The following is a 23,402-nucleotide window of genomic DNA, read 5'->3' as shown; positions in this document are numbered from 1 at the left end:
TGGATTTCGGTCATCGTAGTGGTGTAGCAAACTTGTGAAGTTTTCCTGTTCTTGTGTTGTGCACAACTGCCATCAGAAAAATATCTTTAGGTACTACGTTGATGTTTTCTTTCAAAAATGTAATCAGTCTCTTCTGAAATATATGTACAGCAATGGTGTCATGTTGCATGCTGTCCGAGATAATGATAAGGTTAGTGTGTGCGATTCCACCTGCAGGAATTTCACGAAAATAAACAGCAAATGAATGAACAGTGGCTTGCGCATTGTTCTAATGGGAATCTTGGGCCTCGTCTTGCAAAATGAAGGAATAACTTTCCGCAGTCACATATAACAATTTCACCTACAGTTAACCCATCTTTAATGTGCTTCATGTACCTTGCAATAAAAAGCCTGTTGGGTTGCAATAAAAAGCTTCTGCCTGCAAGAATGTTAATTTAGAAATAAACAGGTCAACAAATTCGTCATTTGGCTTCACTAATGTCTAGGGGCACATGTATTAGAAGTAACCCACTGTTTGAAGGTAACATATTCAATTGCATTCTGTTGTAAAACATTATCCAGAATGCTTCTTACCTTGTCAGTCCTGGGCATTAAGTGCATTGCTGGAAGAAGCACCGCTCTTGATGTGCGTTGTATTAATTGACAGACAGTGGTGACACATTGATGAGCAGACCTCCGCATTTTCCAATAACTTACCCAGTTTACATCCATCAAGTAACAGTTTCATGTTTTAATGTGCTCCACACACACACAAGTACTGTGCGTACCACTTGCTCCCGCCGGAACACACTGTTCGGGGCGAAGGGAAGCAAACTTCGAAAATCCTATCTTTATATTCGGGTGGAGTTGTTTAAAGTGCGTGTATAATTCCCTCACTTGTTCAGTATTAGCATTATTTTTTGTCACAAAGTCTTTCTTCCCTGGCATCATTCTACTCACACTATCATCACAGTAATACTCCTCCACAATTTTCACTGTTTCTGGTCTTAACCTCGTTCCTGGTTTTGGATTCAGTGATGTCAACACACCTGATTCTGCCATCAAATGTTAAGCTTTCCGTATCATGTATTCACTGGCAATCATTGTTCCAATTCACAAGAAAAGCGACAAAACTGATTGTAATAATTATCGAGGCATTCCTCTTCTGTCAACATCCTTTCAAATATTCTATTAGCAAGATTGACCCCATACGAAGATGAAATTATTGCAGATTATCAGTGTGGATTTAGACGAAATCGATCAACTATCGACCAAATATTTACCATTCGACAAGTACTCGAAAAGAACTGGGAATACAATACCCCGGTACATCAACTATTTATTGATTTTAGAAGGGCCTACGACTCGGTTAGGAGAGAAACACTATACAACGTTCTTACAGAACTTGGAATACCGGGAAAGCTAATTAGATTAATTAAGATATGTTTAAATGAACCCCAAAGTAAATTTCGGGTAGGAAAATTTTTGTCCTTGAGCTTTCACGTCGAGAATGGCCTGAAACAATGAGATGCGTTGTCGCGTTTATTATTCAACTTCGTTCTGGAATACGCTATAAGGAAAATCAAAGATAGCAACCAGGGCCTAGGGTTGAACGGTATTCACCAGGTTATGGCATATCCTGATGATGTAAATTTAATAGGGAATGATAGAAGAACAATAGAAAGAAATGAAGAGATCTTATTAAACGCTTGCAGGGACATGGATTTAATTAGAAGTAAATGCACAGAAAACTAAATACATGGAAGTGTGTCGGGATCGTAATACGGCAAATTATGGATGCGTTATAATATTAAATAATACTTTGGATAAAGTGGATACTTTCAAATATCTCGATCAATATTAACAGACGAAAATCATATTCACGAAGAAATTAAATGTCGGCTAAAAGCAGGGAATTTGTGTTACTATTAGGTTCAAAATCTCTTGTCGTCGCGAATTCTGTCGAGGAATTTGAAGCTTAAAATATATAAAACGATAATCATGCTTGTTGTTCTGCATGGTTGCAAAACATGGTCGTTTGTCAACAAGATCCTGAGACGAATATTTGGACCCAAGAGGAACGGGAATGGGGAATAGCGTAAACTTCATAACGAGAAACTACATAATTTATACGGTTTACCATTGTTAAGGTCATCAAGCTAGGATGCTTAGATGGGCAGGTCATGTAGCTAGAATGAAAGAAAGTAGAAACGCCTTCAAAGTCTTGACTGGAAAACCAATCGGAAAACGACCATTAGGAAGACTTAGGCGCAGATGGGAAGACAATATTAAGATGGATCTCGCAGAGATAGGAATACAAAGTAGAAACTGGATTCATTTGGCTAAAAATAGAAGTCAGTGGAGAGCTTTTGTGAACGCGGTATTGAACCTCTGGGTTCCATAGGCTATAGAGTTAGTTAGTTGCACTTTTCTGATGCTCCAGTCCTTGGGCAGGGGAGTCAACAATGTTACCTTCACACTTCTATCAGTTGTTTTCTCAAATCTTTCCTTTATTTGCTGCAGCATTTTACTTTCACAGCACTCCTGCTTTGACCTGGGTTCATTGTTTGGCATTAGAAAGATTTTCCGTTGCACAACCTTTGTGATTTTTTGCACTTTTCCTTTCCTATAGATTCCAGATTTCATTTTTTGTCGCTTTATAGGTGATTCGCCAACATTTTGTAGACTTTCAAGGTTTCGATTACTGCTTGTCTTCTCACTGCATGAAGATCCGTGTCCGTTTCAGAGCTACTTGATTCACATTGTGTACTCTGTCCACTCACAGCTGCACATGCACTGGTTTCACTAGAGAAGTTTTTCATTCGTTTCCTACAGTTGTCAAATAACTTTTGATCAGTTTCCAGATGGGGGAATTTCTCTGTCATCTATGGCAGCACCTTTCGTAATTGTTTCACTCCACTCCTGTGATTTTCTATACCAAATGAATTACAATACCTTTTAGCTACGTATTTACTTTCCATTCTCACATACCTTTCAATTTCTCAGACAGCACCTCACACTGGCAGTCACCTGCAACACAGAATTATTTATTTGTCATTAATTAACAATTTGCAAATAGATTTCGTCGTAAACTCTTTTATACAAAGCAAATACAATAACAGTCCAGCACAAACTGCACAGGTTCGCAAGTGACCCAGGACTGAACACATACAGCCTAGGGCAAGTTTCAACTTGTTCTGTAGACACCTTTGGTGCAAGAATACCTAAGTCCATGACTGGCAAAAATAGAGTCTTTTGTAATTTCTGTTCCCGTAGTCATTCCAACATGAAATTTACACAACAGGTGGATACCATGACAGTAGACAACGTTTCTTTTTTATTGACAAAAATCAAAAATGCACTTTTTTTTCCAAATATTTGAGGTCAAAGGTCACAAGGTCAAGGGCCCAAAAATAACAGAAATGGTCTACACTTTTTTTTTATATAAAAAAAAGTTGAAAGAGCATTCTTTCACCTTTACAACAAGCCCAAGATGTCGTTTCTATCTAAATAAGGAGCGAAGTTATGATTTTTTTTTTTTATTTATCATGTTTGCAATACTGCTATCTGACAACTACGTGTCACTGGAGCTTATAACTTGACACATGTTGTTTACTTAACAATCTTGGTTTTCATCAACTTTCATTCATATCTCTCTCTCTCTCTCTCTCTCTCACTCACTCACTCACTCACTCACTCACACACACACACACACTCACTCACTCACTCACACTCACACACACACACACACACACACACACACACACAAATGGTAATGACTTAGCGTGGACCCAAAAGTATTAATGATGAAATTAAGTACCTGATGTAGGAAAGAATAAATTTGTTGCCTCCTGTTTCTGTAGCTTTACGAATTTTGAAATGAATATTATATATGCCTTATTGAAAATTAATGTTGGTCATATCATACAGTGTACTGGCTATAATCAATTTATATAGGAAGTATCGCTTGTTACATATGCAAAAGTAAAGGTATTATAGTACGGAAGGTATAACCTCGTTGGCTTCCCGCGAAAAGTTGTAGTGACGTTTATGGGGAGTTGCCAGCTTGGTTACTCGTAGCTCGCTGAGCGCAGTGATTGGCAGGTGGTGATTGGTTATCCTCTTACCACACTCTCAGTGACAAACAGGTCCAAACACGGGAAGCCAACTACGTCATACCTTCTGACTTTAGTGTTTTAAATGATGCTGTTCTTATCAGAAGTGTTAAGTGATAAATTATGCGCATTAATCTTCCATTTACAATAGTCAACTGACGAAGTTCCTTGGATTACTTACTTTACTGTTCTTCGTATGGTTGTATATTTGTTCTTGGGGTAAAATTCGTTAGTTGCTGTCATGCTAAAATAAGTAGAATTTCAAATGGTTGTCTGAATAGTGAAACAGTGATGATTTAATTACATTTCTGAAAGAAAATTGCCAAAATTAAAAGCAGAATGAAAAAGAAAATCTATATATATTAAAATGCAAGTAGTTCAATGCAAAAGGTTGTAACATGGGAATGACGTAACCTTTCCTACTTTCATTTTTATCGATTTCCTTCCAAAAATACAATTGAAATAGCAGTATTTTAATGTTCAATTAACCAATTTCAATTAATGCATGTTACGAATAATACAAGGGTAATTCCATGACACTCACCAACACTTATCTTCATGATATTTTGGCAGGAGTTTCCTGTTTACTAGCTAGTAAGGAAGTATGTGAGAATTATATATTTTCTGGATGCAATGTTTCGAAGATATAGCTCGTTAAAGTTCGTCAGCTATATCTACGATAGCTGTGAGTATTGCTACATACACAGTAAAACAAAAATAAACATGGAAAATTAATGAAGATAGCTACAGCCATGATTTATTATTATTATTATTATTATTATTATTATTATGCTTAGTATACCATGCTTAGTATGTAAACCATTTGAAAAGCTAAATAATTTCATTGTTAAAACGTTAAAATAACGGGAAACTGCATGATTTGTACGGTTTACCAAACACTGTTAGGATTATCAACTCTACGAGGCTCAAGTGGGCAGGTCATGTAGCCAGAATGGAAGAAAGTAGGAACGCTTTCAAAGTTCTAACTGGATGTCCAATCGAAAACGATCATTAGAAAGACAAGGCGCAGATGGACGGATAACATTAAGAAGGATCTCGCAGGAAAAGGAATACAAAATAAAAATTAAAAAAAAAAAAGAAATCTTTGAGTTTTACGTCCCACGGTTATGCCGGTTAGGCTAAAGGAGACGGTGATGATGAGTAATGAATGAAATGGTGGAATGAAGAAAGTGGGAGGAAACGGGAGAACCCCGAGAAAACCCAAGCACACGGTGTTTGTCCACCACAAAGTTCATTGGCGGGGGCTGGGATAGAACCCGGGACCACAAGCACCAGAGGTGAACGCTCTACAACTGAGTCACCGCGGCTCCAAAGTAGAAATTGAATCCAGTTGACTAAGGGCAGAAGTCAATGGAGAGCTTTTGTGAACGCGGCACTGAACCTTCGAGTTCCAAAGCCCATAAAATCACAGTTAGTTAGTTAGTGGTTCCTGTGAGATGCCCTTTGAAAATATATGTGAAGTCTGTGTGCACACACGAAAAGGAAGAACATACAAACCTGCTAAAGAATCAAATGATCTTGTCCAAGTGTTGTTGAAAACGTTTGCACATAAATATTATGGACTACTTTAATTCTTACGTAACATATACTGGAGCTTGATATATAATTTATTTTGTTTGGCATATACCACCGCGACTGGATTACTTATAACAGATTTAAGACGGATCAACAATATATTTCGGATATCTGTTCAGCTGTTTCGAGCGGTGTTTGTCTGCGCAGTCTAGCGAGAAATAAGCCCGGACCACTTATCCAGTCGCGGTGGTTAACCATGCCATGCCAAGTATTGCGGGTATATGTAAGCATGCCTCACCTCTTTGAAATTGCAAGTACGTAATGAAGATGTATGAACAGGTGTGGTTTGGAATCAAGACGGAACTATCGATAACTTACGGAGCACATTTCTAGAATATGATCCACTTGCACCGATTTCTCCCATATCACTTGATAGAGTCATTAAACAAAACGCATTCTTCGCCCATCCTGAAAATCTCCTACTGGCTTTAACCAACTAAAACTTAGACATAAAATATTTTGTTTGGGAGGAATTAAGAAAGCAAAAGGATTTTTAAAGAAAGGGAAAGGCTTTGCTTTTTTTTTTTTTTTTTTTGTTTTGTTTTACGAAAAAACGGCTTTAATAGAGAACAATACTATGACATGAATGATTGGGTTTCATACTTCCTCCACGAACTTAAGTTGACCAATAATATTACAAATGAAGAAGTAGATGACTATATTAATAAATAAATAAAAAAAACACCAAACTCTCCCTGCCACACCCATGAAGTTGGATGACTTGTGTAAATCATCAAAGAGGCTGCATTGGCATCCCTTTTTTGCAGCAGAGTACGTGATGGATAAGCAATTTTTGACCAAAAGTATACGTAAACAGCATAGGAAACCATCCCTGAGGCATGAATTTAACATATTTGTCATAAACAAAACAATAAACGACGATAATGCAGAAAAAAAGAAAAAAACATAAAATAGCCAAATAATGATATTTTTGTGAAATTGCTATGCGTGTTGCATAACAAAATCACTATCAAAACTTCAAGGTCGATGCGCGCCACCTAAACGATCTCCAAACAAACAAACACACACACACACAAATAAAAAAAATAAAAGTCTTTTTAGACACAAATGGCCACTTTTCCGCACTACCCACCTTAACATTTCGAAAAGAAAAGACTTTTCGTCACACTGTAATACATGCAGCTAATATTTATGTATTGGTCATAGGTTGAGTAACGAACATATTCAACAAATTTGAAGAATATCTGAGAAGTGAAGAATATCTGAATTTTTTTTTTTTTTTATCGGTTGGATTGACATAAAATGATCCTCAACAAAAACAAACAAACAAAAAAAAAAAAAAAAATGACTCGCAAAATTGTAACATCGACTTCCGACAAACAGTAAAAAGAAAAACCACGTGTTAACTGTATACCGTGACCGGGTAACTCACTTAACCACCACACAGACAACACAGTCACTTCAGTTAACAACATTACACCACCAACCAATCACAATGCTTCAAAACCATGAATCATAAGAGAAGTGCTAACACAACCAACTTACTTTCAACCAAGAGAAACACACTATCTCGAAGTACGTGTTAACTTTGGATAAAAGAGAAATTCTCAGCAGGATGAGAAAAATAATACAAATCAATGAATGAACATCAAAACTAACATTTACAGTGAATTTATCTTAACACGATCAATTTAGTGAAAGACAAATTACTAAAAAGTTACTCTCTTGAGTACACAGGCCTATTCACTCAAAACAAAACACTCCCAAAAAGTAGGAGGAGCAAGCGAAACAATAGATATCGACTGCAAGGTAAGACAAAACTTAATATAAAGTTAAGTAGCTTAGGCATTGAGGGAGGAAGGTCCTCGACACAAATAACAAAACCATTGTTCTATTGTTTGCGCTAGCTACTCCCATTAAAATAAATAAATAAATGAAGCTTTTGGAAGTTGTAAACGAATTTTGCAAGAAAACAAAATCAAAGTGGCGTCTTATTTCAAGGTCTGTAGTATAGTTGGTAGGTGCTGTTTGTCTGCAGAAAGGAAGAGGAGTATTTGATGTTCAAGCTTACCCTTGAAACTTGGAGCTCTGAACCTGGACATCAATATACCAGTAATGCTTTCTCCTTCCACCGACAAGAAAAGAAAGAAGTGAGGTACTAGCACAAGCACAGGAGAAAATTTTAGTATTTTAATTGATGAGAGTATGACAGTATCTAATAAATATTGTATAATAATTTATTTTCGAGTAATTTTTGAAGGTGTTGTTTTTAATGATTTGCATAAAATTGTCAAATTGACAACACTACAGAAGTTATATTAGGAAACTTGTTAGCGACTTTTTCTTAGAATGAGATAACGGAAAACGTTCTGAACAATCATCTTGATGGCTTAGCAACATATGGTGCGGCAGTGATGCAGGGTTGTTACAGTGGAGTTGCAAGAAGGTTATGTGATCTGTTGAACGACTTAACTGTTGTTCGATTGAGACCTTTTTCAATCCCTTTTAGAAAATATAAACTCCAGTTTTCCAAATCAAGACCTTTTCGTTGATGCTTCAGTGTTTAACCCTGCTTCTTGGCCTGTTGATCAAAATGAACTACTGTTCTTCGGAGACGATGCCATCCCTCGATTGTCCAAATTGTTGAAATAGTCAATAAATGATATTTCCTTCGTAATGAAAGAATTTTGTTTGTTCAAGAACAATCCCGCCTCTTATATGCTTCCTGCTGTTCAGGAACTTAAAAATAATGTGTAAAAGTAGTACCGATATCAACTGCAGAACGTGAACGTGAGTTTAGTGAAATGAATCAAACATTGAATGATCTGAGTAATCGTGTGCTTTCAATCTCCGTTTTGTATCTATAAATGGCTCACATTTGCCTTCCTTTAATGCAAAAATATGCGACAATACGGATAAAAGCGAAGCGTTCGGTCCCCCTGCTGAGCTCATGCCCTGATTCGGTTAAATAGCATTCATGTCTTTAGTGGCCATCTAGCAAAGTTGGTTTGTGGTTTTTACACTGTAGTCTTTTATGACATAATTTCAAATGCAGTATTTACATTCAAAGTTGCGAAGTCCTCTTTAAGAAAATGTGCACCAATGAATTCTTGGGAAACACTTTCTGATGTAGTGACAGTGAATTTCCTATAAATAACAATTTTACGGTGCTGGTGTAGTCTTGGTGCACCACATTTTGGAAGATTTACAGGTAAAAATCAATACTTTGCATGAAAACACACGTTTATAAGGAACAAATTTCTGCAGGCAACATAATTAAATACAAAGTGATAAGCTGTATTTTAGGTTTACAAGGGGTGCATATGAACGATAACTCTATTAGATGCTATTTTTCCACCGGCGGTATATTTCTGCAGAATACAGAACCTGTATTTCGTGTGTTTTAATGGTCACCTATCACAGGTTGGCGTCTTTCTTTTGCACGTTTTATGCTACAAGTCGTGTTATACACAAACAGTAAAAGAATGGAAAAAAATTCAACAATTACTTTTGGTGGACCCCTTGAATTTTATCTATTTTCATGTCGTCCAGCGGAAACCTTTTCGGCGATAATAAGAAGGAGATTAATGAAATAATTATAAGTTTTAACATTTTTTCCTAGTGGAGCGCCAAAACTAAACCAGTACGAAATTTAACATTTTAAGCCTGAAAATATTGGACCTTCTCTACGGCACAAAGGCCTAAATATAATTTGTTCAAATGAAGGCGATATGCCTATCTGGCAGTTTACGTATTCAAATTGCTTGTAATTGTAACAGTGAACCAAAATATTAAATTTTGTTTGACATAATCTGTTCCAAGTGTATAGAAATTTTCTTACCTAATTGAGGACGTGAAACTTTACTACGACTGGATGTCCAAAGCACATGCACTAGGAATCTATATTTTGAACAGTTGTTGCAGAGTACTTACAATTAAGTACTAATAATTCAAATCAACAATTTTGTATTTAATGTGGTTTGGGTGTATGTCCGTCAACATAAAAATTACGTGTTGCCTGTGGAAGCTGTACTTCCATCCCTTCCAAGTCTTTATTAAGAATTATTTGGCAACCAAGCCTTGAATTTTCCTTCAGAAACGGGGCTAAATCTAACAAATCGTCCTCTTTCTCTTCCGGTGAGGGCAATATATCATAATAATCACCAAGTACATACACATGACACGTCGTGCAAGCTAAGGAAGCTTCACAGGCACCCTCCATAGGAATTTCATACCTATGTGCTAAATATAATACGTTATCACCAACTTTTCCCCTAATCGGTATCCTTTTTCCGTCCTTATCAATGTACGTTATGTTTACAACTTCGTCTTCTGATTTGGGATCTTGCATCTCATACTCCCCATGGAAAACACTGTCACTTAAATGTATATGTTTTACAGGGATTGTCACTAATATTTCAGGCGAAAGTAAGCACTGTTTAGATTGCCAAGTTCTTCTGAAGAGATAAACATTTTTAAAAACTGAATGTAATTTACACATTCTTACTACACTTCCTGCCATCTTCGTATTGGATAAAACAAACGAGTAACGAAAAACAGAAACATGGATTAAACAAACAAATAACGAAAACCTGAGCAATGTGACCAGGTTATAATTCCCTAAGAAACGCCTAAGTATGAAAATTCCCCACTGTGATTATCACTTCCAATATCTTTCTTTAACGAATTTTTGGTGCTGGGATATGTCTCACGTTCTTCAAATTATTGCGTTCTTTGCAGTTGTTCTCTGAATTTCCATATACCGAAATTTCCTAGACCGTTTCTTTTATCGCTTTTCTATATCTTTTTGTTTTCCCCTTGTTTTCATGACAACTTATACCTACCGATGGTATTGCCTTCAGTAGCCGGGGCAGAGATTCAGTATGAAGGGATTTCAACTACACGTATATCTAGATCAGGGATCGGCATATCTTGTTTTCTGTGTACGGGTGACCAGTTTTTACCCGGTGCAAGCTCCGGGCAAATAACACAGCTAAACCCTCTAATATGTGTTTTAGTTTTTAAATTAGAATTAAGAATTCTAGTACGATAGTTAGGGAACGGGCGTCGTTACTAGGTGGGTCGGGTGGGACACTTATCCCAGATTTTAATCAAATATATTTAAAGAAACAATACTACTTTGTATATATAACTTTTGTCGGAAAGAGGATTTTAATTTTGGTTCATCCGCCCCCTCTCCAGATTTAAAAAGCCAACGAAGCTAGTGTTTAAGGACCGCGGTGGCTCAGTGGTAAAGCTTTCGACTCTGGTGCATGGGGTCCTTGTTCGATCCCAGCTCGCGCCAAGTGAACTTTGTGGTGGTTTTCTCGGGGTTTTCCCATTTCCTTCCAAATTCTTCATTCCTCCATTTCATTCGTTTCTCATTATTACCATCTTCTTTAGCCTAGCCGGCATAATCGTAGGACGTAAAACTTAAAGACTTCAGTTTTCATTTCATTTTCTAGTATGATAGTTCTACTTTCAACTGTTTTACGTAGCAGTGGTGGTTATTAACGAAACTATCATATTGTAAAATGTGAATGTAAACAAACGTTATCAATTGTAACATTTTTAATGATCAGGAGTTAGAATTAAGTTTTAAATAATAGCTACGAGAAGATGTTAGTTAGTGCTCTCAACGGGTCGGGTCGGGTCGGGTTGAAGACCGACCCGACCGACCCGTGACCCGAATTGACTGACCCGACCCGACCCGAGTAACCTGACCCGTGATCCGATCCGATTGACCTGACCCGACAACCCGACCCGAGCTGACCCGATTGACCCGACCCGACAACCCAACCCGAATAACCCGACCCGAGCTGACCCGAATAACCCGACCCGACAACCTGACCCGAGCTGACCCGACGCGACAACCCGACCCGAGCTGACCCGATCCGTAAACCACCCGAGTCGGGTCGGGTCGGCTCAACCCGACCCGTTTGAGAGCACTAGGTCACGACACTGGGTGAACGCCAAAATGCACTCCCATTCGGAATTAAACCCGGACCACGTGTAACGAAGTCTTACACGTTAACCACTAAGTAGATCAAGCGGGAGATTTGTATATGCATCTTAATGAATATTTGGCACTTTTGAGGTTTGGTTATTTCTTTTTATAACTGATACCAGTGGCCGACGTGGGAGAATTTTTTTTTCTTGCTTTATTTCTATGTGACGAAATTTTTATTCAAGGTCAATGTTCTCACCTGCTCGGACGGCAGAGGGTCTTCTCGGAAGGCAGTAGCAAGAGTCTCTTGGCAGAGACAAAAGGAAATCGTTTAACTACAGTGGTAGGGTTTGAGGAAACGGGAGAACACCTGTTATTTTTTCCAACCCTTCAACTTTCATTCCAAAATAGGTTCTTATGATTCCGGGACCCGCGCCACTTTGATTTTTCTTTCTCGGTAATTAAAACGTATTTTACAGTATATATAGTTGCAAGTAAGAAGATACATAATATGAATTTTGTAATTTAAAATTTAAAAATACAGTATGATAATTAATTATAAAGTACTAATTTTATTTCATCACTTTCAGCCCAAGAAATGAAATTCAAACAATTCACACCCTGGGTCTGGTCATCAATACTGCGTCTTATTCTTTGTCTTGCACAGTGAAGTCTTGGTCCTGCATTTCGTGGCATGGTGGTCTTTCATGCTATACAAGAGCCAAGAATGCTCGCCTCATCGGTACAAATGAAGACCAAGTGTGATTTTGATTATAGTGTTTCATACTATACGGAAAGCAAGAAAATATGCTCATTGCTACTTCGTGATCACCAAAACAAGGCCAAGAGCAAAATTACTACGCACTTCGTCTTGCATATCCAATCTTTACCTTATTCTTGTGTTGGGGCTTGGTGAAATAAAATGAAATATTCAGTTTAAGGTCCCTCGATTCTGCACCGAGGGTAAGGAATATGGTGACCATGAGAAATAAATGCAATGGTGGAACGAAGAAAGTGGGAGGAAACAGGAGAACCTCGAGAAAACCCACTACACGGCGTTTCTCCACCACAAAGCCCACTTAGCACAAGTTGGGATCGAACCATGAATTCTCTACCACTGAGCTACTGCGGCCCTGCTTGGGCTTGGTCGTCCATATCCAATCTTTCTTTTGGCCTTGCTTAAACAACTTCTAGTTTTGTTCTAAATCCAGACTCCATATTGGCGTAGATATTAATATTACAGTCGATTGGTAAAATCAATCTTCCACATTTAAAAATTAAAGAACACACAAGTACAAAAATGAGCATTTACCATAAAAACACTAGCTGCAAGTGTTCAAAATAGATTTATGGCTTCTATAAAATCAATTGAAAATTGCTATTTTTAATTAGGCAGCTAGTGAAAAACAGCAGCTTTCGACTCCAACCGAGTTTAAACTCAACCTAAACTCAGTTGACCAAAGTGAACAGACCCGATTTACCCGACCCGATAACCCGACCCGAGCTGACCCGACTGGACAACCCGACCCGAGCTGACCCGACTGATCCGACCCGAGTAGCCTGACCCGACAACCCAACCCGACCCGACCCGACCCGTTTGAGAGCACTAGTGTTAGTAGAGTGGCGATGACTTTTAATGTAGGAGCATTATTGCATAAAGAGTCAATTAAAATGTCTATAAATTACTCACAAAACCATATTGTTGAACATTATCATATTTTGTGTGATAGGAATGTAGGTACCCAGTCGAGAAATATAATTTGTTCTTTTCTTTTTTCTTTTTTTCTTTTTTTTTTACAATCTGCCTCTTTCAACTATTATTAGATTGTTTATGAATTTAGATTTGTTACGTGCTGTGATTATCTTGTTGTACAGTCACCAGCAAAAGTATCTCTCCCCTAAGTGCCCTAATTCCATTACCTGGGGCCAGGTAATTTTAACTTAGTACAACGCCTGGACAGATGTAACTCAATTTACACATAACTTTTCTCGTCACTGACAGCAGTTGGTAGACTGAGTCAGGTATTTATGCAAGTAAAATTGTGAGTAGATGACGCACAAAACTTTTCTCCATTCTCAGATGAATCTCTATGGCCCAGAGCATGTTCTCCAATAAACACCATATGTTAATCTCAATATTGATGTGAATGCAATGTATTGTTTCATTATATTCTGTATGTTAAAAAAAAAAAAAAAAAAAACATTGACCACGCATGAATCAGAAAATGCTTCAAAGTAGATGAAAATATGAAATCTAGAAGAACTGATTGAAATAAGTTTATAAATGATTGTCTGTATTGACAGACAATCTCCAATTCTCCTCATTAAAACAAATATTTTTTTCTTTCTGGAGAGTAGATCTTATTTATCACACTGAGTATTGAAACATTTTTTAAAAAATTGGACCTGGGTCCGCAGAATACAAGTTCAATGCGCTAACCACATATCTACCGCGTCACTTCATCGTCCACCCAAACTATTAGCTAGTTAAAATCGTTTCACGGAAGACTATACACAAGATACTAATGATCATATAAGGAGAGCTTTCTTATGTGAGTGTAACAATGATTTACTTGAGATTTTCTTCTTTAATTCAAAAACAAATTATGTAGACGTTTCTCAATGAGTAAAATATTACGAAACTTTCTTCAAATTGAGGCTATGTAATCGTTTTCAACGCTGAGCTCGATTTACATTATAATTTTTCATCACCTTTAGTGATGAGCGCAAGAGTCTTGGTGTTGCAGTTTTTGCAAGAGTCTTGCTTGCAAGACCAAGACCAAGATCAGGAATCCCGATGCAAGACCAAGATCAAGACCAAGACCAGGAATCCCGATGCAAAACCAAGACCAAGACCAAGGGGTGCAAGACCAAGACCATACCTGCAAGACCAAGACCAAGACCAAGACTCTTGCGCAAGAGTCTTGCACAAGTACCGACACTACTTGAAATTTTTTATATAGAATGTAAAAAAGAAGATGATGATTTCTTGGCTTCAATAAAAATGCTGCTGGAGTGAATGTGTTCCCAGTAGTTAACGCAATCCGTGTGAGTCGATCTACCCCTGTGGCATATGGCTACAATATGTCGTTTACTGAATTGGTTGTTCGCGTTTTCTGTAGATATTGCTCGTTTTCAAGCCGTACAGGTATTATCTTGAGCCATGTGAGCTTTTAGGGGGGACAAACACTGTGTACGTGGATTTTCTCGGCGTTCTTCCGTTTTCTCCTCCTACTTTCTTCATTCTACCATTTCAGTCATTTCTCATCATATCCGTCTCCCTTAGCCTTGGTGTATAATCGTGGGACGTTAAACTAGATACTTCATTTCATTTCAAATCATATTAGTGATGTTCTGCTTCCAAAACTAAAGAGAAATGTAGTAATGAACATCGGTAATACCGTACACCATAGGTGTCGACTACATAGGTGTGGCCTTGGCTCTGAGGCTCAAGCATCCGTTGGAAATTTTTAATATATGGTCATAAAATTAATATTGAAATAACATACTCATGACATTGACAAGAACTTAGTGCATGTGACCGCAAGTTTGATTGGATGCTTATACGTTGGCAAGTTTAGACGGATGCTTGTACGTTGAATAATGGTTTATTAATATAACTTTTATCCTCCTTAGGTATACGGCACATAGAGGATTGAGCGATATAACATTATACTACAACAATAAATCTATGTATATTATAAAATTGAAAGTGACTATTTTTGTGACTACTAATCTCTTGAACAACCTGACCGATCTCGATCAAATTTTCAACATAGATGAAATTTGGGCCTGGGAATGTTTTCATCATTTCACTTTGACGGTAAAACTTAGGGGTTGGGAGAAGGGGCAGTTATAAAATAATAAAAAAACTTAATAACTCTTGAACTAAACGACCAATCTCAATCAAATATTTAACATAGATGAGGTTCAAGCCAGGAATGTTATCTATCAGTTCACTTTGACGGAACAATGTAGGGAGGAGGAGGATGGAGAGAGGTACAAAATTCAATATAAATAAAAATGACTAAGTTTGTGATTTAATAACTCTTGAACCGATCTCAATCAAATTTTTAACATGTATGAGGTTGATATATATATATATATATATATATATATATATATAAATATACAGTATAACCTCGTTAACACGAACTCGCTTAAGCCGAACACTCGGTTAGGACGAACAAAATTTCGATCCCGGCATCGCTGTACGTTATCTTATAGGAAGTTTTATCGGTTAACACGAATTTCGGTTAGCACGAATTGCGAACTAATTTTTAGTCCCTTGAGAGTAAAGGTTTTCGGTTAACACGGACTTTCAATCCTTTGTTGCTTTTTTTTTTAGATCATTTTTCTTATTTCAGATTTTTTTTCCAGATCAGTTTCTGTCGTACAGTATTTATACAGACGAAAATTGCCTTGTAAATAAGAGAAAACCCAGAAACGAATATCTTTCCTCTCTTATGAGGTGTTGATTCTGTCCTCCGTCAAGCTCTGAACATGTAGGTGGTTGGCAGACGAGCTGGCTACTGCTCGAGACAAAACATCTCTCCCCTGTGACTTCAAACTGGTGACAGCAGTCCTAAATACCTTTCCGTTACTAGCGGTACCCAACCTGCTAGCGGAGTTATCAATTTTATAACTTGACTTGGATTTTCTGCGTGGAAACTTTTTTATTTTTTTAAATCTTCGAAAATAGGATAATAAACTTACTGTAGTGTTTTCACTTTTCAGAGGATGGTACCGAGACCGAAACTAGTCTCGATCTTGAACTTAACTCGAATTTGAGACCGAGCCGTGCTTTTCGAAATCGAGACGAGACCGAAACTCAGTCTCGTCTCGATACAATTCTGTGGATGGTATCAAGACGGAGAATAATCTTGGTCTCGTCTCGAATTTGGAACCGAGAGGAGACCGAGACTACTCAGTCTCGTCTCGATACCATCTCTAGTGTTTTCTATGATATACATAATATACTGCAGTGGTATGTATAGTCTGTATACTATAGTGCGTATGTATGGAGAAAATATATTCGAATAATAAAATTTGTGTCCCCGGTTAACACGAATTTTTTTAACACGAACTCCTGATTTTTCAGTCCCTTGCAATTCGTGTTAACGAGGGTTTACTGTATATATATATATATATATATATATATATATATATATATATATATATATATATAACAACATAACTTTTGAAACACCCGACCGATCTTGATCAAATGTTCAACATAGATGAAGTTCAGGCCTGGACCGATTTTTATAATTTTACTTTGATGGTGCAACATAGTGGAGGGGGAGGAGGGAGATACGTGTAAAAAAAACTACAAATATAAGTGACTGTCATTGTGACTTCATCACTCTTGATCCAGCCGATCGAACTCGATCTCATTTTCAACATAGATAAGGATCGGACCTGAGATGGTTTCTGTCATATCACTTTGACGGTGCAGTTTAGGGGAGGGGGAAGGGAATGATATTTTAAAATGATAGAAAATGACCGGCACCTACTCGAGTGGTGAAGTGCACCGAATGGCAGATCTGTTTTTGAAATGAAGCCTCACACCTCTCTCACCCAAGTCCGACTTCGCCTTCAAGTGGTGGTGCTGTTAACCCTTACCGGAGGCAGGGTATAAAACCTCTGTGGTAAAAAATCCCTGTGGAAAGTAAGGGGACGGAAGAAGTCGGGCCTGGTCCTCCAGGTTGGGGGTTGGGCGTCAGACCGACAACCTGGCCCCGGAAAAAGAACTACTGTTAGAAGACCGGAAGAATCGCCTCGGAATGGACGGATCAAGGGGAAGACGGACCGGAAACGAAAAAAGGACAAAGAACTGGTACTCGGTACGTGGAATGTTAGAACACTACATAGACAGGGGGCCCTGCAAGAACTAACAAACGAAATTCAGAAATATAACATAGACATATGTGGCATACAAGAGATGAGATGGGACAATAAAGGCATTCACCAAAGACAAAAGGAAACCATCTATTTCAGTGGAAACAACAAAAAGAAAGAATTTGGAACAGGATTCATAGTCAGGGGTCAAATACGTAGTAAAATAATTGGCTTCACGCCAGTCAGCGACAGGATATGTAAAATCAGAGTAAGAGCAAATCCATACAACATAACCATTATCACAGCCCACTCACCAACCGAAGAAAAGGATGATAGAGTCAAGGACGAGTTCTATAGCCAGCTGGAAAAAGCATATGACGAATGTCCGAAATATGATATGAAAGTAATTGTTGGTGACATGAATGCAAAAATCGGTAAAGAAAGCTGTTTCTACCCAGCGATAGGGAAATATAGCGCGCATGAAACAACAAACGGCAACGGCATAAGGTTAATTGACTTTGCAGCTTCAAAGAACATGACCATATCTAGCACATGGTTCCCACATAAAAGAATACACAAGGTAACATGGAGATCACCGGACGGAAAGACCGAAAATCAGATTGACCATGTTGTAGTAGACAGCAGACACAGTTGCAATATACAAGACGTGAAAACAAGGAGAGGAGCTAACATAGACTCCGATCACTATTTGGTAGTAACCCGTATCTACACAAAAATAAGCACACAACGGAAGCCCAACATGCACCAAGTCAAGAAGTGGGACATAGAGAAATTAAGGGATGAACAAAGAGTCAACGAATATAGGAGCAAAGTCACTCAGTATATGGAGGAAACACAATGGACAGGAAAACAAAACGTCAACGATATATGGGCATCAATAAAAGACAACATAGTTAGAGCAGCAGAAGAAACAATCGGAGAAAGGAACAAATCTCAACGAAACGACTGGTTTGACAGCGAGTGCGAGATAGCAATAAAGGAACGGAATGTAGCTGGGAACAACATGCTAACTCACAGAACAAGGGAAAGACAAGAAATTTACAATGAAGCCAGGAGAAAAGCCAAAAAACTACTCCGACAAAAGAAAAAATCCAGTATAGAGAGCAAAATAGCAGAACTTGAGAACGTACGATATAGAGGGGAAACAAGGTTCTTTTACAAGGAAGTTAAGCAACTAAAAAGAGGGTTTAAGCCATACTGCACTGCAATCAGGGATGAAGGCAACAGCATACTAAACTCCAAGGAGGAGATACTGAACCGGTGGTCTAGATACTACGAAAGAACTTTTCACGACGAACCAGATGAACCAAATGAAACAGCTCAGACAAATTTCGAAAACAAAGAAACTAGATAGATGCAAACAAAGACGCCAACACTTCAAGAGGTTAAAGAAGCAATAAAAAAAAATCTAAAAACAACAAAGCACCGGGAACTGACACAATAGCGGCAGAGCTACTTAAGAAAGGAGGAGAGGAAATAGTGATTGCTCTACACAAACTGATCTGCAGAATTTGGAATGACCCGAGAGACATACCCGAAGAATGGAAAACAGGGATAATAAACCCCATACATAAAAAAGGAGACCAACTATCCTGCGATAACTACAGAGCAATCACATTACTCACAACAGCATATAAAATATTTACAACCATCATACGCAATAGACTGGAAGCATACTACGAAGCACTGGTAGGAGAATATCAGGGTGGCTTTAGAAAAGGACGATCAACCACGGACCAAATATTCACAATTCGACAGACACTTGAAAAATTCTGGGAAAAAAACATAACCACGTATCACTTATTCAGAACAGCATACGACAAGATAAATAGGAAGCAAATGTGGAATGCACTCCAGGAATTAGGGATACCCGGAAAGCTAGTTCAGTTATGCAAAATCAGTACAAAGGAATCGAAAGCCCAAGTGAAAATAGGAAGCGACATGTCAGAAGCGTTCCCAGTGCAGAAAGGTGTCAGACAGGGAGATGGACTAGCCCCCATACTATTTAACCTGGTACTAGAAGCAGCAGTACGACGATCAGGCATAAAAAGAACAGGGACCCTAACGACCAATAGCCATCAAATTCTAGGGTATGCAGACGATATTAAGATCATTGGAAGAAGTCTGAAAGCAGTAAAAGAAGCGTTTACAGGCCTGGAGAAAGAAGCGAAACAAGTAGGACTTGAAATAAATGAAGGAAAAACCAAACTTCTAGTCCTATCTAAGAACACAGGACATCTGAAAAGAATCGGGACACACATAAATATAGAATCACACAACTTCGAAATAGTGAATGAATTTATCTACCTAGGAACAACAATCACATCAAATAATGACCAAAGTGAGGAAGTCAAAAGAAGAATCACCACTGCAAACAGAGCATATTTTGCACTGCTGCCCCAACTAAAATCAAATCTCATCTCTAAAACTACAAAAACCAGGATATACAGAACATTAATCAGGCCCGTAGTAACATATGGATCAGAATGCTGGACTATACGGAAAGAGGAAATGCAATTACTAGGGAACTTTGAAAGGAAGATTTTAAGGAAAATATATGGAGGTGTGAAGGTAGACCAAAATACATACCGAATGAGATATAATAATGAACTCTACAATAAGTACGACGACGTAGACATAGTAACGCACATCAAACTTAGCCATTTGCAATGGGTGGGACATATTGTCAGAATGGGGGAAGAAAGAGTAGTGAAGAAAATCTTCTTCGCTAACATCGAAGGAAAGAGAACGAGGGGAAGATGGAGATGGTGGGACACGGTCCTAGAGGATATGAAGGAAATGGGAATACAGAACTGGAAGGCGAGTGTGGCAGATTCTGACGGAGGCGAAGGCTCGTCAAAGAGCTGTAGTGCCATAGAAGAAGAAGAAGAAGAAGAAAATGACCGACATTAAAATTGAATCTATAGTTTTGGGGGTCGCTGAGCTAAACAATGACACTTCCGATGCTGTTTAAATTCAAAATCAGCCTGTAGCTTGGCAGAGGAAGGAGATATATAAAATTTATCGAAAATGACTATTATCAAAGTCGAACTCATGGTTTTCGAGGTCTTTGGGATGAACAATGACACTTTCGATACCGTGCCTCGCAACCAGGGGGAGGAGGAGATATATATAAGTTTATTGAAAATGACCGATATTAGTGCCGAATCCATAGTTTTCGGGGTCTCTGAGACGAACAGTACACTTCTGATGTTTAAATCCAAATTTAGCCCCGCAACTTATGGAGAAGGAGGGGAGAGAAATATAAAAATAATCGAAAATGATCGATGTCAGAGAGCGCTTTACTAATAGTAAAAAGTGACTGACTAACGAAATATATTGTTATATTTTTTAGTTTAACCCAACAAAGTGGGTAATTGATAATAGTGATCCATATTCACAAGTGAGACTTCAAATAACTTGGAGTTTGATGCCGTTATGTTGTATTTCTAATACAGGTCGAAAGTATTAATATAAACTGAGTTTATACCAGACACAGACAGTTGAGTCATTTTCAGTTTTCACTCAAATTATTCTAAAATATTAAGAGGTTTGATTATAATAATTATTATGTTAATTTTCTCTCTCTTTTTTGATCAATATTGCTAAACGTATCATCATCATCATAGCTATTCTTCCATTATTGGCAGGTTACTTGCTGCAAGTGAGAAGCTTCGACGTTCGGTGGTCCTCAGCTAGTCTCTTCGTCTTGACGTAGCAATTTTCTGTTTTAATACCTTCCTCCAACTACAGTCTCCTTCGCTTCATCCTTCTCTTTCCTTCCACAATACCCTCTAGCACGTCCCTCATAATATAGTTCCTCCTCAGCCAATATCCTAACCAGTTCCTCTTCCTCCTCTTAAAATTCTTCTTTTTTCCCCTACTGCTAATATTTCTAACACCTTCTCATTCGTTTTACGTTCAACACAGCTAATTTTCTCCTTTTTTCTCCATGCCCACATTCCAAAACCTGGAACTTTGTTTCGCTTTTGCGTAATGTCCATGTTTATGCCCCATAGAGTACATATTGGAATCAGTAAAACAAAATCTAAATATTTAATTGGAAGTTTGTTTAATACAAGGATTAGCTAATCGTGATTGAAAAGAAAGATCTGACGCCTTTAGAGGTAAAAATAATTTTGCAATTCATGGTATTTCAATAATCAGTGCTGTCTTGATTTTCTTTCATTTGTCTCAGGGGTAGTCTCCCCAGTTTGAGAACCAGTGGAGTATTGGATCTGTTAAAAAATATAAACAGATTACGAAACGTTGTGATTTAGGCATATCTTATAAGTAGTGAAGCGTGGGCACCCATTAAAAAAATTAAAGGCCATCACCTATGTTGTGCACTATCATCATACTTACACGAAGTTAAACTATATTACATTTAGAAACATACATTGTATTTGCGTTACTATTGACGCATTGTAAAGTTTATTATCCCTTATATCCATAGTAAATTTTACCTATGAAAAGCTTGAGATTTTTTAAATGCAAGACTTGCAAGACTCTTGCATGCAATACCAAGACCAAGACCAAGAATTCCAGTGCAAAACCAAGACCAAGACCAGGACCACCTCGGTCTTGGTCTTGGTCTTCCATTTGCTCATCATTAATTACCTTAACTTATAATTTTAAAAGAAGAAAAGATAGCAAAAATTAGTTTTACATTTTTTGAATTGCATCAACACGGGTAGAAGTAGAAAGTTATATTTTTATCTTCGTAACTACTAGTTTATTTTCTTATCTTCGTAGGAGAAATTTATAATGAAGTGTGTGGGGGTTCCAGTACCTCTGTAGTGGGAAGGGTGGAATTTTAACTGTCGACATTTCTGTGTTAGTGTCCCTGTTGAGTATAGTAGTCCTGTAAACGTGGTGGAATAGAAAGTTTTTTTGTGTGTGTGTGTGTTTAAAGTGTGAAAGCAGGGGACTCTTAATACAGCCACCCGGATTTGAATCCCGTCATGGCAACTACTTTTTTCTTTATTCGAAGGTATTTTTTTACGTAATTGATATTGTAACTCTGTTATTCCTTTATTATTATTATTATTAATGATAATACATACCTTGTTTTGTTAAAAAAAAGTAATCTCATCAAAAATATTTCAAGTGAAGAAATTGCTCAGCCTCGAGTCTCGCGCACTCTTAAAAAGTTATCTCATGTAGAGCCAAGTCTATTCCCTCTATACGAACTCTAATACTGTGATTTTAAGAACAGTACAAGTCTACATCTTAGTGTAAGAGAATGTTATGACTTGGTTGTTACGGAACACTGAAGTTGTTAATCTTACGATATAACACAGCCACACACACCCACACAAATAATAATAATAATAATAATAATAATAATAATAATAATAATAATAATAATAATAATAATAATAATAATAATAATCAAACGTTTTGTGCGCCGGACTCCAGGTCATGGATTCGATGTATTTTGTTACACAGAATTCAAATTTCTAAACTCCAGGAAGATCGATCTTATATGTGTGGCTGTGTAAGTTAAGTAAGCTATCAGTAGACATTGTCCTATACCTGCATTCATTTTACTTCTTAAGCCTGTTATAAACGAACAAATATTCCATCATATATTGTATCATATATTTCATCAAAGTGGAATTTGAACATTTACGATACCAAGTTGTATGCAACTTTTGGGTTGGTTACAACATTTGATACAACTGTTCTAAATTAGAACTTGTTCTATTTCTATCCAACATTGTATCAAAGAAAACAAACGAAAATCGCTATGCGGTTACACTAAAATCGAGTATGATGTGGACACGGAAAGCAGTTGACATTCTTTTGATGCATACTAGCAGTTATCTGTTTTGTATACCTATAAAATTAAAGAATATTAGGACAAAGTACCGCAGGTGACTTCCCAAAATTGGTGTAGATTGAGAATATTCCTTAAAATTTAAAAAACATTTTCTTTA

The 23,402-nt window shown here is 37.5% G+C and overlaps 2 protein-coding genes across 4 annotated transcripts in view; one reads left to right on the top strand and one right to left on the bottom strand.

Moving 5' to 3' along the window:
- Fdx1 (Adrenodoxin-like protein 1, mitochondrial Ferredoxin 1) overlaps positions 1 to 10,210 on the bottom strand; it is a 32,152-nt gene extending 21,942 nt beyond the window's left edge. Inside the window, exons 1-2 of one of the 3 annotated variants that reach the window (XM_081746799.1) lie at positions 9,493 to 10,210; positions 4,276 to 4,402 (exon numbers count right to left, since the gene is read on the bottom strand). In XM_081746799.1, the coding sequence (XP_081602925.1) occupies positions 9,622 to 10,173 (552 nt within the window). In that variant the 5' untranslated portion in view covers positions 10,174 to 10,210 and the 3' untranslated portion in view covers positions 4,276 to 4,402; positions 9,493 to 9,621. Of the gene's footprint in view, positions 1 to 2,970; positions 3,010 to 4,275; positions 4,403 to 9,492 lie in introns of all 3 variants that reach the window. The other 2 variants (XM_081746790.1, XM_081746782.1) reach the window with 2 other exon arrangements.
- A 7,332-nt stretch (positions 10,211 to 17,542) lies between these two features.
- Positions 17,543 to 18,814, top strand: LOC145679203 (uncharacterized). Its single transcript, XM_081749791.1, has one exon. The coding sequence runs from the start codon at positions 17,543 to 17,545 to the stop codon at positions 18,812 to 18,814; it is 1,272 nt and encodes a 423-aa protein (XP_081605917.1).
- The last annotated feature ends 4,588 nt before the right edge of the window (positions 18,815 to 23,402 follow it).

The sequence above is a fragment of the Thermobia domestica genome, chromosome 2 (genome assembly GCF_964235325.1).
Source record: "Thermobia domestica chromosome 2, izTheDome1.hap1.1, whole genome shotgun sequence".
NCBI classification, from domain to species: domain Eukaryota; kingdom Metazoa; phylum Arthropoda; class Insecta; order Zygentoma; family Lepismatidae; genus Thermobia; species Thermobia domestica.
This window is presented reverse-complemented; position numbering and strand designations above follow the sequence as displayed.